The sequence below is a fragment of the Haliotis rubra genome, unplaced genomic scaffold (assembly GCF_003918875.1).
Source record: "Haliotis rubra isolate DU_JTF1 unplaced genomic scaffold, ASM391887v1 Scf3, whole genome shotgun sequence".
NCBI lineage: Eukaryota > Metazoa > Mollusca > Gastropoda > Lepetellida > Haliotidae > Haliotis > Haliotis rubra.
The window spans coordinates 5,307,820-5,322,315 of record NW_025766968.1 but is presented as its reverse complement, the minus strand read 5'-3'; the positions used below and the strand labels follow the sequence as shown (position 1 = coordinate 5,322,315).

Below are 14,496 nucleotides of genomic sequence, written 5' to 3'. Positions count from 1 at the left end.
AAAAATATGATCTTATTGAGAATGTATATCAACACATCATTTCCTGACACTTTTCTCATTTCAAAAATAATATTTGTGATGCATAAACTATAGATCTCATTACCAAAGTATTCTTCAAACAACCTTCTCTGAATAAATGTTTGAGCATCTCTGCATGGAGCTATTAATCTTGTTTCAGTTTCAAAGAATGGTTTCTCTTTCTAAAAATTCAGAATCTTTGACAACTTACCTTGTCACAACTAATATCCAAATCAATCACTTCACACCCATTGTGAATTTCAATATTCTACCCACATAGTGTTACACCTAGTAACTAGATATACATATGTACACAATACCTGGGCTAAAATGGCAGGCCTGCAAAGGTGAGCTGTTTCTTACGCTTCTTACGTTCTTTTTGCAACATTTATTTTTCACTTAATTTAAAATCTCCTGACAACACCAGCCTATACTTAACCAGACACATTACAAAATAGTTTGTGATAGCAGATTTGACATAAGTCAGCATCTTCTGCCAAACCTGTACCCCACAAAGGGAAAGTTGATGGATTATGTATAAAATACAGAACATGCCCTACCTTATCTCCAACATCAAACACCTAGTGATGTGACTGTGTACAGCTACAGTAAATTAACAACATGCGGCTTATAAAGCTGCTCTGTCTGCTGAATTCCCTACCTGTGATGAGTATGGCTATACAGGTTCACAGGATACAGGCTATACAGGTGCACAGAGCTCTTATCCTTCTTTCTTGTTTACAGATTGAACTTATGAGGGTTTTCATAAATGTGAACATGTCTCATCATCTTCATCATGCTTGGTGTGTTCATCTTTATCATAGTGTCATCTTTATCATGTTTGTGGTGTCCATCTTAATAGTGTTTGTGGAGTTCATCTTTATCATGGTGCCATCTTTATCATGTTTGTGGTGTCTATCTTTATCATGTTTGTGGTGTCCATCTTTATCATGATTGTGGTGTCTATCTTTATCATGTTTGTGGTGTTATCTTTATCATGGTGTCACCTTTATCATGTTTGTGGTGTCCAACTTTGACGTTTGTGGTGACCATCTTTATCGTGTTTGTGGTGTCCATCTTTATCGTGTTCATGGTGTCCAACTTTATGTTTGTGGCATCTATCTTTATCATGTTTGTGGTGTCTATCTTTTCTTTATCATGTTTGTGGTGTCATCTTTATCATGTTTGTGGTGTCTATCATTATCAGTAATGACTAATTGTTCTTTTGGGACATGTCATCGGAGAGAGTTACTAGAAGGTAACAAAACAGTGTCTTCCTTTCATATAATTTTTGACTCAAGAAAACATAAAACCATAACTTTAGTAATTAGACTGTAAAACTCGGTCCAAGCAAAACAATGGAGCAACAACGTATCTATCATTTAACATGTGACATACAAAGTCATCCTGTCAAATATCTAAACATTTACATAATGTGTCTTCATGTGAGAATCTAAGGTGGTGCTCCATAGGTATTCCTCACCACAGATGAAACACTTGAACGGCTTCGCACCATCATGGCGCCTCATGTGCATGTCCAATGTCACCCGCTTCGTGAACTTTTTCCCACACTTCTTACAGTCAAAGAACTCCCTGGTTGAGTGGAAGTTGGTGTGGTGCTCCAACAGGCTCTTGGTGGAGAAGGACAGATCACAGTGCTGACATTTGTAGGGTTTTTCAATGAAGTGGGATTGGATGTGAGTGTCCAGGTCCTCCTTGTTGGTGTACTCCTCCCCACAGATACCGCACTTGAACTCATTACCCTCCTGGTGACCCACGGCATGTTCCATCAATCCTCTCCGTCCTCCGAACTGCTTGCCACACAAGGTGCAGCGGTAGGGGTTCATGACGTCATGCTTCTGCATGTGTCTGCGGTAGGCACTGTTTTCTTCATAGTTCATACCGCAGACAGTGCATCTGTATGGATTCTCGTCCGTATGCTTACGGTGATGTCGCTTCAGACGGACTTCTGTTGGGAACTTCTTACTACACACTGTGCACACAAATGTTTTCTCAGTATGACTCTCCATATGCTTGGTGTATTGGCTTCTACGTGCAAACTTTTTGTCACAGACTTCACAAGAATAAGGAGTTTCTCCAGTGTGATGACGCACATGCATGTTGAGAGCTGAACTTTGTCGGAAACACTTGCCACACATTTCACACTGGTACGGTTTTTCCCCAGTGTGGACCCTCATGTGGATCCGCAGTGGTGGTAGGGTCCGGAATGTTTTCCCACAGACATTACACAGGTGGGGCTTAATGTTTGTGTGGATCTTCTGATGCTCCAACACACCACGTCGCGAAGAAAACTGCTTCTCACAGATCGGGCACTTAAGGTCCTGAGTAGTTCTTTTAACATAGAACTGTTTCGATAATGTATATGGACTATAGTTTGTTTGGTCAAAGTGTTTACCACAGTTGAAACAATCAACCATCTCCGTTGAGCTGTAGATCTTGATTTTACTCTCACACTGATCACACTGAAAGAGACGATAGTAGCGATGATTCTGACGACGATGTTTCTGCAGTTCATTTTTAGAACCAAACAGCTTCTTACAAGTACTACACTTCCATTTATAGGGATTTTCGTCTACTTGAGTTCCGATTGTCTTCACCACTTTTGGTTCTTCTGACTTTGGTTCCTCTGGTGTGGCATCAACAATGTCTCCACCTTCAACAACAGGCTCATCTACTTTTGCTGCAACATCTTCTCCCTCATTCAACTTCTTCAGTTTCTTTAACTTCTTCTTCTTCTTGTCCTTCAATTTCTTTTTCTTCTTTTCTTCAACGGGCTTTGGCTTGAAGGAGCATTCCTTACAAGCATTTAAGTAGGTTACTTTTCCATCTTCAATTTTTGCGATTACAGACATTATTTTCTCCACATGTTTCATGCATACCTGACATATGTCTTCTGGAGTTTTAACCTTAGGTATAACTATAGGAGGAGCTGGGATTTCAGGGACTGGAACTGGTGGTAATGGCTCTGGTTGAACTTCACCCCTCCCTGCAGCAATCTGTGAGTTCTCCCGAGCTAAACAAGCATTACAAGTATCAAAGAACACACTCTTACCATCCTCTCCAATCTTAAACAACACCGACTTATCTGGTTCTACAAGCTCCTTTGCACAGAAGTGACAAGCCTTGACCTTTGGTTTTCTGCCACTACCTTTCTTTCGTATCTTCGGCATCTGAAGAGTTACGTTGTCCAACATCACTTGGTTTACCTGCCCATCATCTTCCTTTCCTGTTCGTAGAACTGTCATCTTTTTCTTCTTCTTCTGAGATTTATCTTCCTCCACTTCTTTCTGGAATGGGTCCGTGTTGTAGTCGGAATGAAACTGAGCCCTGAGTTCCGTCAGTTGACAGTTGTCGATGGTCTGGGTGACAACCGCAGGCTGAGGAAGGGTGTTCAATGTATTCACAGAGTTGAGAGTGTTAATAGTGGCACTAAAAGAGTTCACTGGATTGTTCACTTGTGGTAGAATGTTGGTATTGCTTGCATTGATATTGAGATTAACATTACTAAGTTGAACTGTCTGGTATGTTGTCATGCTGTCCTGCATGTTATCGGGTGTCATTATCATCAGCGCAGCTTTGTAAGCCTCAGATGATTGATAGTTCACATTCTCTCTTTGGGGCTGCATCATATTTCTGGAATACCCATGATCCTTTGCTTGAGTCACCATGGTATTCCCAGGATGTTGCTGCATTGACCCTCCGTTCATGGACATTTGGGCATAGCTGCAACTCTGCCCTGGAAGTGTGGGTTGCATAGCTGTCCGTGGAATTCCCATAGTCCGTGGCACTCCCATACTCTCCTGCTGTGTCTGCATGCAGATGTTACCCAGCATCTGTAGCCCGTCCCCCATGTCCATCCCCGTGGGAACCATGTGTACTGGCCTCATGCCCCCAATGTTTCCCATGGGGGGAGGAGCATGGATGTTTGGAGGGGCTAGATGCTGGGCCTGGCTGGCTTGAGGCATGGGGATGTGACCTCCCATGTTCATAGTGTTATGATGAGAGACTGGGGTGTGCTGGACTTGCCGCACCTGCGCCTGATTCAAGTTGGGAATGTAGTACTGGAAGTCCTCGGTGACCACCAGCACATTCTCATTGTTATCTGGCATTGGCAGATCCATTGTGGGGATCTTCAGTGATCAAACGTGCAGAGCTTCAAACTGAAACATAGATACAGAAAGCATGAAGACTTTGCCAACACTTGTTGAATCTGAAAACTCTCTAATCATTTTCAATATGCCATGTGACAATGATACCTTCATTAGCTTGTGTAAATTCCAACCTTGAATAAAGTTTACAGTGAAAAGAAATCTTATCAAAAGTAGATCATAATTCATGTTACAGCCAAAGACACTGTACCTAAGGTGATGCTGGTAACATGCGTTACCAGCATCCCAACATGGCGGCAGGTAAGATCGATTGGCGATTATTTCCCTCGAATTAGCAGTCTTCCACTTGTATACAATCAAAATTATTGAACACACTGATAAACCTTGATGGTGCAAATACATTCAATGCAATGAATTTGCTTATTAATGTCTATGTGTTGAAGAATAAGCATTTTTAAAATCGAGCGAGGATGTCGATAACTCAACCGATAACCAGACTTTGAGTTACCGACAGCCTCGCTCGATTTTAATAATACATATTCTTCACCACATAAATAATTTTGATTGTATACACGTGGAAAACTGCTAATTCGAGGGAAATAATCGCCAAGCGATCTTACCTGCCGCCATGTTGGGATGCTGGTAATGCACGTTACCAGCATCACCTTAGGTACAGTGAAAGGAAGACCAGAGGTCATTCCATCACAGGTGACATCAGAATGACTTTTCATAAGACCAATTATAGTCTCTCTTATCAGATCAGGACAAAGACAGTCTGAATGTGTTCTCTAATTGTCAGCTTCAGAAAAGTGTTTTGAATGTCATAGTTACTAGCTGTAAGACTGAATCCACTCAGACAGTGTTCACGAATAGTGTCTGACCCTCTGACAAATCCGGCAGATTCGCCAACGGTCAGACAGAAGTCTACAACCCGCCGGCCCCAGTGTCTGACTGTATATTTCACAATGACTTTGACTGAAGTTGTTTTATGTGACATGTGACACTTGTTTGCTGTTTATAAATCTTATGTTTGTTAATAATTTCAATGTCAATTATAAGAAATATTAAATCTGAAATGTTTGTTTAATTTTATTCCATGGGTCCTGTGCATTTTCAATGGGTCAGACAGACATCTGAAACTTACAGGACCCAATGTCCTGTGACTTTGAAACACCATTCGTGAACACTGCTCAGAGCAGAAATGTACCTATTTTACAGAAAATCATTGTTTGTGCAGAAGTCTGCCACAGAATTAGTCACAGTCACTGTATAAATTGAACATATGACTCAAAAGCTGGTTTTAAATGTATAAAAAGTGCATAGGTTAAATGGAATGAAGTTATGATGTGAATTGTGCATTGTGTAAAATCATAACAGACGAGAAGACATTATCATCAATATCCCCCGCCACAGTGTTCTATTCCTGTTTGGTTCCTGTTTTTTAACTCCACCATGACATTCATGTCCTGAAAACACATACCATAAATAACGGTTTCTGAGAAAATCTGTCCCCATTGGAGATACCATGTACCAAATCAAGAAATGTATGACAAGCACCATAACTCTGTAACAAATTGTAACATGGTTTCCATTTTCGAACTCCCTCAAGGCATTCATGTCTTGAACACACCTACCAAATTTGGTTTCCCTATCTATAACGGTTTCTGAGAAAATCTGTCCCCATCATCTCTGACGGATGGACGGACTGAGCTCAAACCTTTAGAATACCCCTCCCACTTTGTGGCAGGGGGAAATAACTAGGAAAGTTTGTGTTCGATGGAAGAAGTTAAAGAGATAAAATTACAAACCATTTTTAAACAGTTTATGCTATGACAAATTATTAAATTCCTGAATTTGTTCTGAAGTCAAATCGAATTATGATCACGTTTTTGTTCACCAGAAAAGTGTCTGTATTTTTACACTAGTAATCTCTATCTTAAACTATTCTAGCCTTGACTGATCATACATATGCCTGCCAAAGTGAAACTGGTGCAAAACTGTTGAAAATACCAAAAAAAAGTCTACAAATTTGCAGAATTATCAAAATTTGTCAGAAGGATGTTTTTCTAAATTGTCACCAGAATCTTATTTAATAATATTTTCTGCCTGGGGACAGGAACAGAACAGCCATAATCGTGATAACACAACTGATAAAACATTCCTTTAAAGAATTAATTGCAACAATAACTGTGTTAGGATGGAAAATATATCCTTTTACAATTTTGCTTAAGCTAAGCAATCAGCTGTGTATGTGAAATACAAATTTCTTTTGAGTGCCTTGTTTCCTCATTAAAGAAGTTAGTGTCAAGTGAAATATAAAACAACAGAACGTGCCAGTGCCCTTCGTTTATAGTCAAGCGATATACAGAACCACAATCACATAATACTAGAACGTTTCAAGCTATTATCATGATTATTGTCTGTATTACACGGATGAAAGAGTAGCTGTTTGGTTCCGTGAACGGTATATTTATTCCCACCACGAGTTATCTGCCCTTGCTGGCGATTGCGATACTATATAAACAGATTTTATAAGTAACAAATTCAATCTACATACACTGTAACCACGAGGTTGTCATCAGAGTGTAGTAGAAAATATCAAAATCCAAATACACTCGATCAAACATGTCACAAATTATTAACCTTTGAGCATTGGAATAAAGAACTGTACTAATATGTTACATTTCGTCCAAAAAGAACTCCTTTAAATCCATTTCTAACGGTAATTAATCACTTACTCATGTGTAAGTATCTTGTGTGCTGTAGTTTGATAGCCGTGGCGTGTCACTGCCTGCGGGTATGTACATTTCAGTGCAATACATCCGGATATTTGACAAGAAAACCTTTGATTCTGACAAGCACCTGTCTGGACAGCATTATACAGGTGGCGCAGTTTCAGGAGGAGGTAACTCCTACGTTTTAGGAAGACGATTCAGTTTGGTGGTTGAGCGCATGCCTTCTAAAGCAAGGGTTTCACCCGTTTTGTGCTGATTAAATAAGCTAATGGTACAAATCAAATATGGTCATACACATGATGCAAACCACTCTCACATATGCAAATCCTTTGGTCAGGAATTCCTTTTTACTGGACAAATTTACTGGACTTCTAAACAAATTGAATAGCGAAAGAGGTATATAAATACAAGAAAAGTGGAAGTAATGCAAAATCCGCTAATCTGAGATATGTTTCAAAACATCTAAATGTAAATAAGGGGTTCTCAACACATCGAATTATGACGAATCCATATTTTCACCTATGACTACTTATCATTGTGATGAATAAATGAAAAGAAAAACAATAGAAATGAAATTTCATTTAAGAGTTCAGCTTACCACTGCCATTTGTATCTCGCCAAAATAAAATCGTACGCTTCGATTCAATACGCGCTGGTTGAATTTCTTGATGCATTTATTATCCAGATACTGAAGTCATTTCTCTCAAGTTCGAGGTAGTTCATTAATAACATATCTGTTCACTTGTAAGTATATGATTCCTCACTTGAATTAAAATTTCCCTATGTCATCTTCACTTGAATTGAAATGTTCCTATGTCAAACCTATACGTGGTGTCCCCAGCATAATAGGTCTTGAATGATGTTCAAAGTGGATTAGGGGCGGTTTGGTGGCCCAGTGGTTAAAGCGTTAGCTTCTCACGCCGAAGACCCGGGTTCGATGCCCCCACATGGGTACAATGTGTGAAGCCCATTTCTGGTGTCCCCCGCTGTGATATTGTTGGAATATTGTTAAAAGCGGCGTAAAACCCAACTCACTTACTCAATCACTCAAAAGTGGATTAAAACGTATCTCCGATAACACGGTAATCTGGCACACTGACCCCAAAACAAATATATCCAAAAGCCCATGCACGTCTATCATATTTGTCAAGTCGATCTATATTAATGCAGTTTCGAGAATAAAGTAAGCCAAATATATTATATTCCATATACTGTTTTCTACTGTAAAATATGTTCATTTAAGTTCAAATCTGGTAAAAGAAGTATAGTCTGGGAAGCGGCTGTAAAATATCCCGTTACTGCCTCGAACCCGCGCAAGACCCGCGGTGGATTCGTAGACGTTATTAAAATGGGAAAAGTTTAACCTCAATGATGATGAAAATCGACGAAAAGTGTTTGCATTTTGTTAAATAAATAAAATATATCAGGTAAGTATGATCGGCGGTGAAAATATGCTTAAAATAATAAAATAATATAATATGCTTCACAGCGGTCCACGTCCGACAAATTGGTGTAAAATTAAAAGATATGTATTAGGTAAGTATCGTTATTCAACATTCAACTACGCAGACCAGCAGAGAAGTAGCAGAAAACACTTCTTAAGAAACGCATCTCCTACACAGAGTATTTCGCAATCAAAATCACAACAACTCAGGGAAACCTGTTAATCCTCCCACAACAATGAAAACAGTCGGGAAATTATGATGAGTAGACTAATTTTGTCCTTATCATCAGCCTTATCATCGTCGACGAACCCTACATCTCCTTATCATCATTTTCGTTATACACATTCTAAGTAAAAATCAAACTTAATATATACTATTATTCAATTATTAATACACGTCTACGAAATCACCGTCTACGAACCAGTCTGGGTTACGAATCCATCGCGTCTACGAACTGGTTTAGTCTACGAAATCACCGTATCCCTATCGGAGGATAAACAATGTGGCTCGTCGTTATATTATTCATTTATTGTGGTAATATAATGTACTTTTTAAAGACAAAATCGTTTCTGTTTAGTTTACCTGAAACGGCTAGCTAATGCTCAAGAAATGAATTTATTCTGTGTAATATTTGATGGGGGCAATATAAAGATCAATGTAGAAATCTTCATCGGTATTGGAATACGTATACATTAATAGCAAACTGTCTACCGACTGCTTTACTTTATGTAATGTTCTTAAACAAATTGCTGTACGATGTACTAAAAGTTTTGATAGAGGTGAATAAATATGAATATATAATTAACATAAAAGTAAGAAACTTGCCTTTGTTTCCAATCTGATTATGATGCCATACCGAGGCACCCCGACTGTAATACGAACTATCATCCATACCTCGTATTACGTTTTTTTTTACACTTAAGAAACATTCGTTGACATCTTTTAATCAGTTGAACGACTATAAAACATCTCACAAACTTAAAAGAGATCATATACCCAAACCGTCATTCAATAATTTACAATGCGACGCAACACCCCTCATTTCAGCACAAGTAAGCACTGCCGTACGACAACGTATAATGTCCGAAAACCTATGATCCGACGATAGCTACTACTACTACTACTGCTGCTGCTGCTACTACTGTTACTGTTACTGCAGTTGTCATTGTTGTTGTTGTTGTTGATGATGACGATGATAATGATGATGATGGTGGTGGTAGTTGTGGCGGCGGTGGTTTGGGAGGAAATGAGTGTTGTCAACGGAAAAAAATATAATCTATGAATTATCCTCGATAGTAATTATACTGCAGAAACGAGCCAGTTTTTTCCGATTTTTTTCATCTCAAATTTGAAAGAACGTGCATTTACTACTGATTATATCAAGGTAAACATGTTGGATTTTACAAGTTTAGGTCAATGTAAGTGGATTAAAGATTTAGAAGATTTGAACCTCTGATATGAGCAATAAAACATTCCAAAAAGTAACAACCGTGAAATTACAGTTACCTCCCTTAGACCATCTGGAGCTCTACTTAAGGCAACAGGTGTGTCCAAGTTGCAAGAAGTAGAGCATAGATCTGCATCTCTCAAAAAAGTCTAAGTAACGACAGTAAGTGTGTTTTATTGGATTAGTACAAACTAGTTTTTCAGCTTTTTAATACTTTTTAACGACCCGAAGTAAATCATGCACGGACGATAATGTGACATTTGACACCCGTTGGCGTTTAGTTTTAAACAGTTCTGGTCCATTGCCAATATTGACAGAAAATGGCTGCATGGAATCAAAATGTCACCGGCACTGTGCATTTTTGTAGGTTTACTTGTGGATCCCCTTTTCAGACACTTCGTCTCCATCTATGTACCCTGTCTTTTTCAAAACGCTGGATCAACATCAGAAATCTGAACACTTGACAAACGCTTCCCATATGAGCATTCGGTGTAAGTCAGAAAAAGTAGCCCGTGCATTTTTATCCAGGGGACAAATCATTACAGTATCCTTATACAGTTTCACAGCTTCAACCCATTCACATATCCATCTAAGGTATGTTAATATTGAATTATGGGTATTACTTTTCATGATACTAACATCTACTTATTCACAGTTCTTGTGCATAAAAAGGCTTTGGTTTCATATGTAAGTTATTGTTGGAACAAAGAGGAAACTAATTATTACAGATTCGTACATCTGGTGAACTGAACAACCCATTCCGTGGAGATTCGTACCCAGCAATATTTTTGTTCAAACTTGTACTCAAATATTGGACGACCCATACCCCCTGTACCTATCCAAATGGATCACTTGTACCCCAAAAAAGCCAATCATTGTGAAAATATATAGAGGATATTATATGAGTGCCCATGTCATACTTTGTTTACGACACGAGTGCCCAAATGTTGGCATTTCCCGGGCGAGAGCGAGGGATATACCGATCTTTAGGCACGAGTGTCATAAACATAGTATGATATGGGCAAGAATATATTACCGAAGTCGTCAAATTGAGGAAAATAACCCAAATCTACTTTCAAACATAGGCTGTCTACCTGCCTTCGCTGCATGTAGAAGGCAACGTCACAGAAGAAACGTGACGTCATAGCATTGTTCATGACGTCACGTCACCATGACAAAGTGATATTTTGCCCTAGGGCATCGTATGAAAAATATGAACCCAGATATGTTCGCCCTCGTAGGTAATAAATCTTTATTACTCACCCGTTGAAGATATCACTGTTTAATAAATCTACAATGATATTAAACATTTAGTAATAACATCGTGTGATGCCGGACGTATGACGTCATAATTGTTTACAGTTATGACCTCACAATGCTAATGCCTCTTGTCACAATGGCATTAGACCTTGCCTGGCTCATGGAAAGCTGAGAGTCATCACATTGTAGGACATTTCTATCAATTTATGTTGGAGAGTAATAAACAGAATACTAAACTAGCTTCCGTAAAATACCATTTTTTATAAAATTCATGAAAGATTTAGTATCAAACTCACTTTTGCTCGTTTGATACCAAATCATTAACTCATTTAATGAAAATATCTATTGAACTGCAGCATATCGAGTACATGGACTAAACTTGATCGAAACGAGTGGCTTTCTCAACTGAGACTTCGTTTGATTTCTGCTTCTAGTAACACGTGTTGTACATTCACCTTTATGTTCTCTCACGGACTTCCAAGCCTACCTTTTTTATATGCCAAAACAACTGCCAAATATAGCGCACAGATGTATATGTTTAAGAAATACAGTTCAGTTAACCCCCATGTATAGTGTAATAGAGTAAAGCTTTGCCGTGAACTATTATAGTTAAATCATGAAGATGATTCCGTTCGAGTGCTTAATGTTGTAATAGTTCAGGGAAAGCTGTACTTACATGAGTATGAAGCGAAATATAATTCTTTTGTACGATGCCAAATTATATACTTGAGGACAATTCATCTAAAGCACAAAGCAATAAGAAAAACAATGTTGTGGGTTACCTACATTAACAATTGTTCAGGGCTAACTGACATGCTGTTCTATGAATGTGTCTGCACCCCTACACAAAACCACGAAAACAAATGATACAAAGTTTCAACATGATCTCTTTATTATTTCAATTACATTTATGATTTTCGTAAACCACATGGGACAATATGAATGTCACATTTTAAATGCCAGTATGTTTAGATCAATACACCCAGATGAAGCTGACTAGTCATGTGACATTCTACTGATGCATTGTGGGACTGTGGACATAGGTCTAGTTAGCAACCATTGCTGCGTTACTGTTTAATTGTGCATCAAGCTGAGGCATTTTTTTCATCGAAAACGTAATGTTTCCATCTGTGATGTTCCATTAGCAACTGCAAACCATGAAACGCGCTGTAAGAGATTGTACATGGCAATGGCAACTGACGTTCATCATGATGTCGGTTACCAAAGGGTATATATATATGTTGTTTGATTATTTGGGGGCAGACTAGAATGGCTCAGTGATGTCATTTCAGTGTGCCATAATGCAAAAACATACTTTATGCCTGATAAAGTACTGTAGGTGCCTTTGGTCTTTTAGGGAATCATCTTAGAAGACACTATCAAAAACATCTCACCGCATATGTGGAATCGGTAAATATCTGAAACTCTTTGCTTCATGTTTCCATATACAATGTAGTTGTTTTAATTTGTAAATTGTTATTAATATTTCTTTTAGACAATATAAATGAATGAAAATATGCATACATATATAAGAGTAAATACATAGATATCTATGTCCATCCATCCATCCATCCATCCATCCATCCAAACTACTTGATGACTGAGTCACCAAATCATCCACAGCTGGGTATGAGTCAACCAAATTTGGATATGAGGCATCTAAATATGTGTACGGGTCAACCCAAAAAGGTACAAATGCTATACTGACTGACTGACTGAGTTTGGTTTTACGCCGCTTTTAGCAATATTCCAGCAACATCACGGCTGGGGACACGAGAAATGGGCTTCACACATTGTACCCATGTGGGGATTCGAACCCGGGTCTTCGTGTGGTCGAGCCAACGCTTAAACCACTAGGCTACCCCACCACCCCTCACATGCTATAAAATAAGTATGAAAATAATGAGAATATTAGGTATGAGTTAGCCATAAATGTCTGTGGATACGGATAGTCTAGTATCCATTGATGAAATGTATAGTATGTTAGTATGTTCAGAAAACTAAAGTATCTATTTGAGTATAGGTTTTTGTAGGAGATAATGTTATCCAAATTTTTTCTGAAGTAAATGGTTTTCCTAGAAGATATCTCCTTGGTGAGATCAAGCACAGGAATACAAAGTTATACATGTACTCAGGAAAATGTTGGCTTGTTGATAACATGGCTCAATAAGTGAGTGTTTTTGTGTGGGCACAGCTGTGTTTTCAAGTAGATGAATGAGGAGATATCAATACAATTGCATCACAATGGTTTTCAGATCACTGTGACATCATCTGGTTGTTACCATTTATCTCAATTCAGTGAAGCTGAAGTTGCTTACCTTTACATTTTACACTTGAGACACTGGTAACCATTGTTTACAAACTGAAAACAAGTTCAAAGAATAATTTTGGGTAATAAATAAAATCTCATCTTCACATATTAAACCTGTATCGACTTGTCTTTATGTATTTGACATCAAAAGACAGTTGGGTCAGATTCTGTTGTGTACCTACATGCAAAACACGTCCTTCATTCAGAAAGGCTCGCTGACTTGGTTGACACATGTCATCGTATCCCAATTGAGTTGATCAACGCTCATGCTGTTATTCACTGGATTGTCTGGCCCAGACTCGATTATTTACAGACCACTTCCATATAACTGGAATATTGCTGAGTGCAGTGTAAAACTAAACTCACTCACTCATTGTGAATACTCTGTATGAAAGTCAAAATAGTATTTTGTTATCTACTGCCACAGGCTGCCATGTCACATATTGAGTGATTCAGGGTCTCAATAGGGATCATTTTCCAGGACATTGATTTTTATCCAAAATGTCAAAAGTCCAATGTCAAATAGATAGAGGTAAAGTTCATTTAGAAATTAGTTAAATCTTTGAAATATTCAAGAATGTACTAATGACTTCGATCCCTGATGTTGCGTCAAACATTTGTGTTAAATAGATAAATAGTGGAAATTCTGAACAAAATATTTTTGCTACAGATCAACCATCCCCAAATATCCCTTATGTTTTGATCAATATCCTGGGCACATTTGCCACAGTGGCTTTATTCAAGGCCCATTCAAAGTGTTTGATGCTAAAGTTAGCCATCCAAACAAATTACTCTTCCAAGCAAGAGAAATTATATATTAAATTTCTTCTTAAATGTACAGTGGCAAATATGTTTGTGGTATTTATCATAAGATAATCTAGATTTAATGCATTGCAGGAATGGAAATAGTGCTTCATTTGCATGCCATGGCATAGTAATTCTTGAAATAGCACGAATGAAATATTTTCAATGTGCCCTGGTGGCACAATTGAAATTATAAAAATAATATACAACATGATTCATTTAAGGGAAAATGCAATAAATTTGACCAACTGAAATGATTCAAAACCATAATTTATGCACCCGCTTCAACTGTTTATCTGTGGCACTCTCAATCTCGCAGCTAAATATGGGCATGGCCATTTTCAAT

General features: G+C 38.2%; 2 protein-coding genes and 1 long non-coding RNA gene across 5 annotated transcripts in view; 1 reads left to right on the top strand and 2 right to left on the bottom strand.

The window, feature by feature from the left end:
* On the bottom strand, positions 1-10,588 carry LOC124282455. Its single transcript, XR_006900158.1, has 3 exons — positions 10,574-10,588; positions 5,113-5,117; positions 1-718 (listed from the first exon to the last, which is right to left on the bottom strand). It is a non-coding gene; the product is annotated as an uncharacterized LOC124282455 (long non-coding RNA).
* LOC124282448 (zinc finger protein 354A-like) lies at positions 1,171-7,032 on the bottom strand. Its single transcript, XM_046718433.1, has 2 exons — positions 6,887-7,032; positions 1,171-4,199 (listed from the first exon to the last, which is right to left on the bottom strand). The coding sequence occupies exon 2, from the start codon at positions 4,158-4,160 to the stop codon at positions 1,437-1,439; it is 2,724 nt and encodes a 907-aa protein (XP_046574389.1). The 5' UTR covers positions 4,161-4,199; positions 6,887-7,032; the 3' UTR covers positions 1,171-1,436.
* Positions 9,850-14,496, top strand: part of LOC124282450 (alpha-1,3-arabinosyltransferase XAT3-like) — a 27,091-nt gene continuing 22,444 nt past the window's right edge. The window contains exons 1-2 of one of the 3 annotated variants that reach the window (XM_046718437.1): positions 9,861-9,937; positions 10,168-10,266. In XM_046718437.1, the coding sequence (XP_046574393.1) occupies positions 10,185-10,266 (82 nt within the window). In that variant the 5' untranslated portion in view covers positions 9,861-9,937; positions 10,168-10,184. The other 2 variants (XM_046718438.1, XM_046718439.1) reach the window with 2 other exon arrangements.

Coding starts and splice junctions, on each gene's coding strand:
- LOC124282448 (XM_046718433.1), bottom strand. CDS start 4,160: ATGGATCTGCCAATGCCAGATAACAATGAGAATGTGCTGGTGGTCACC.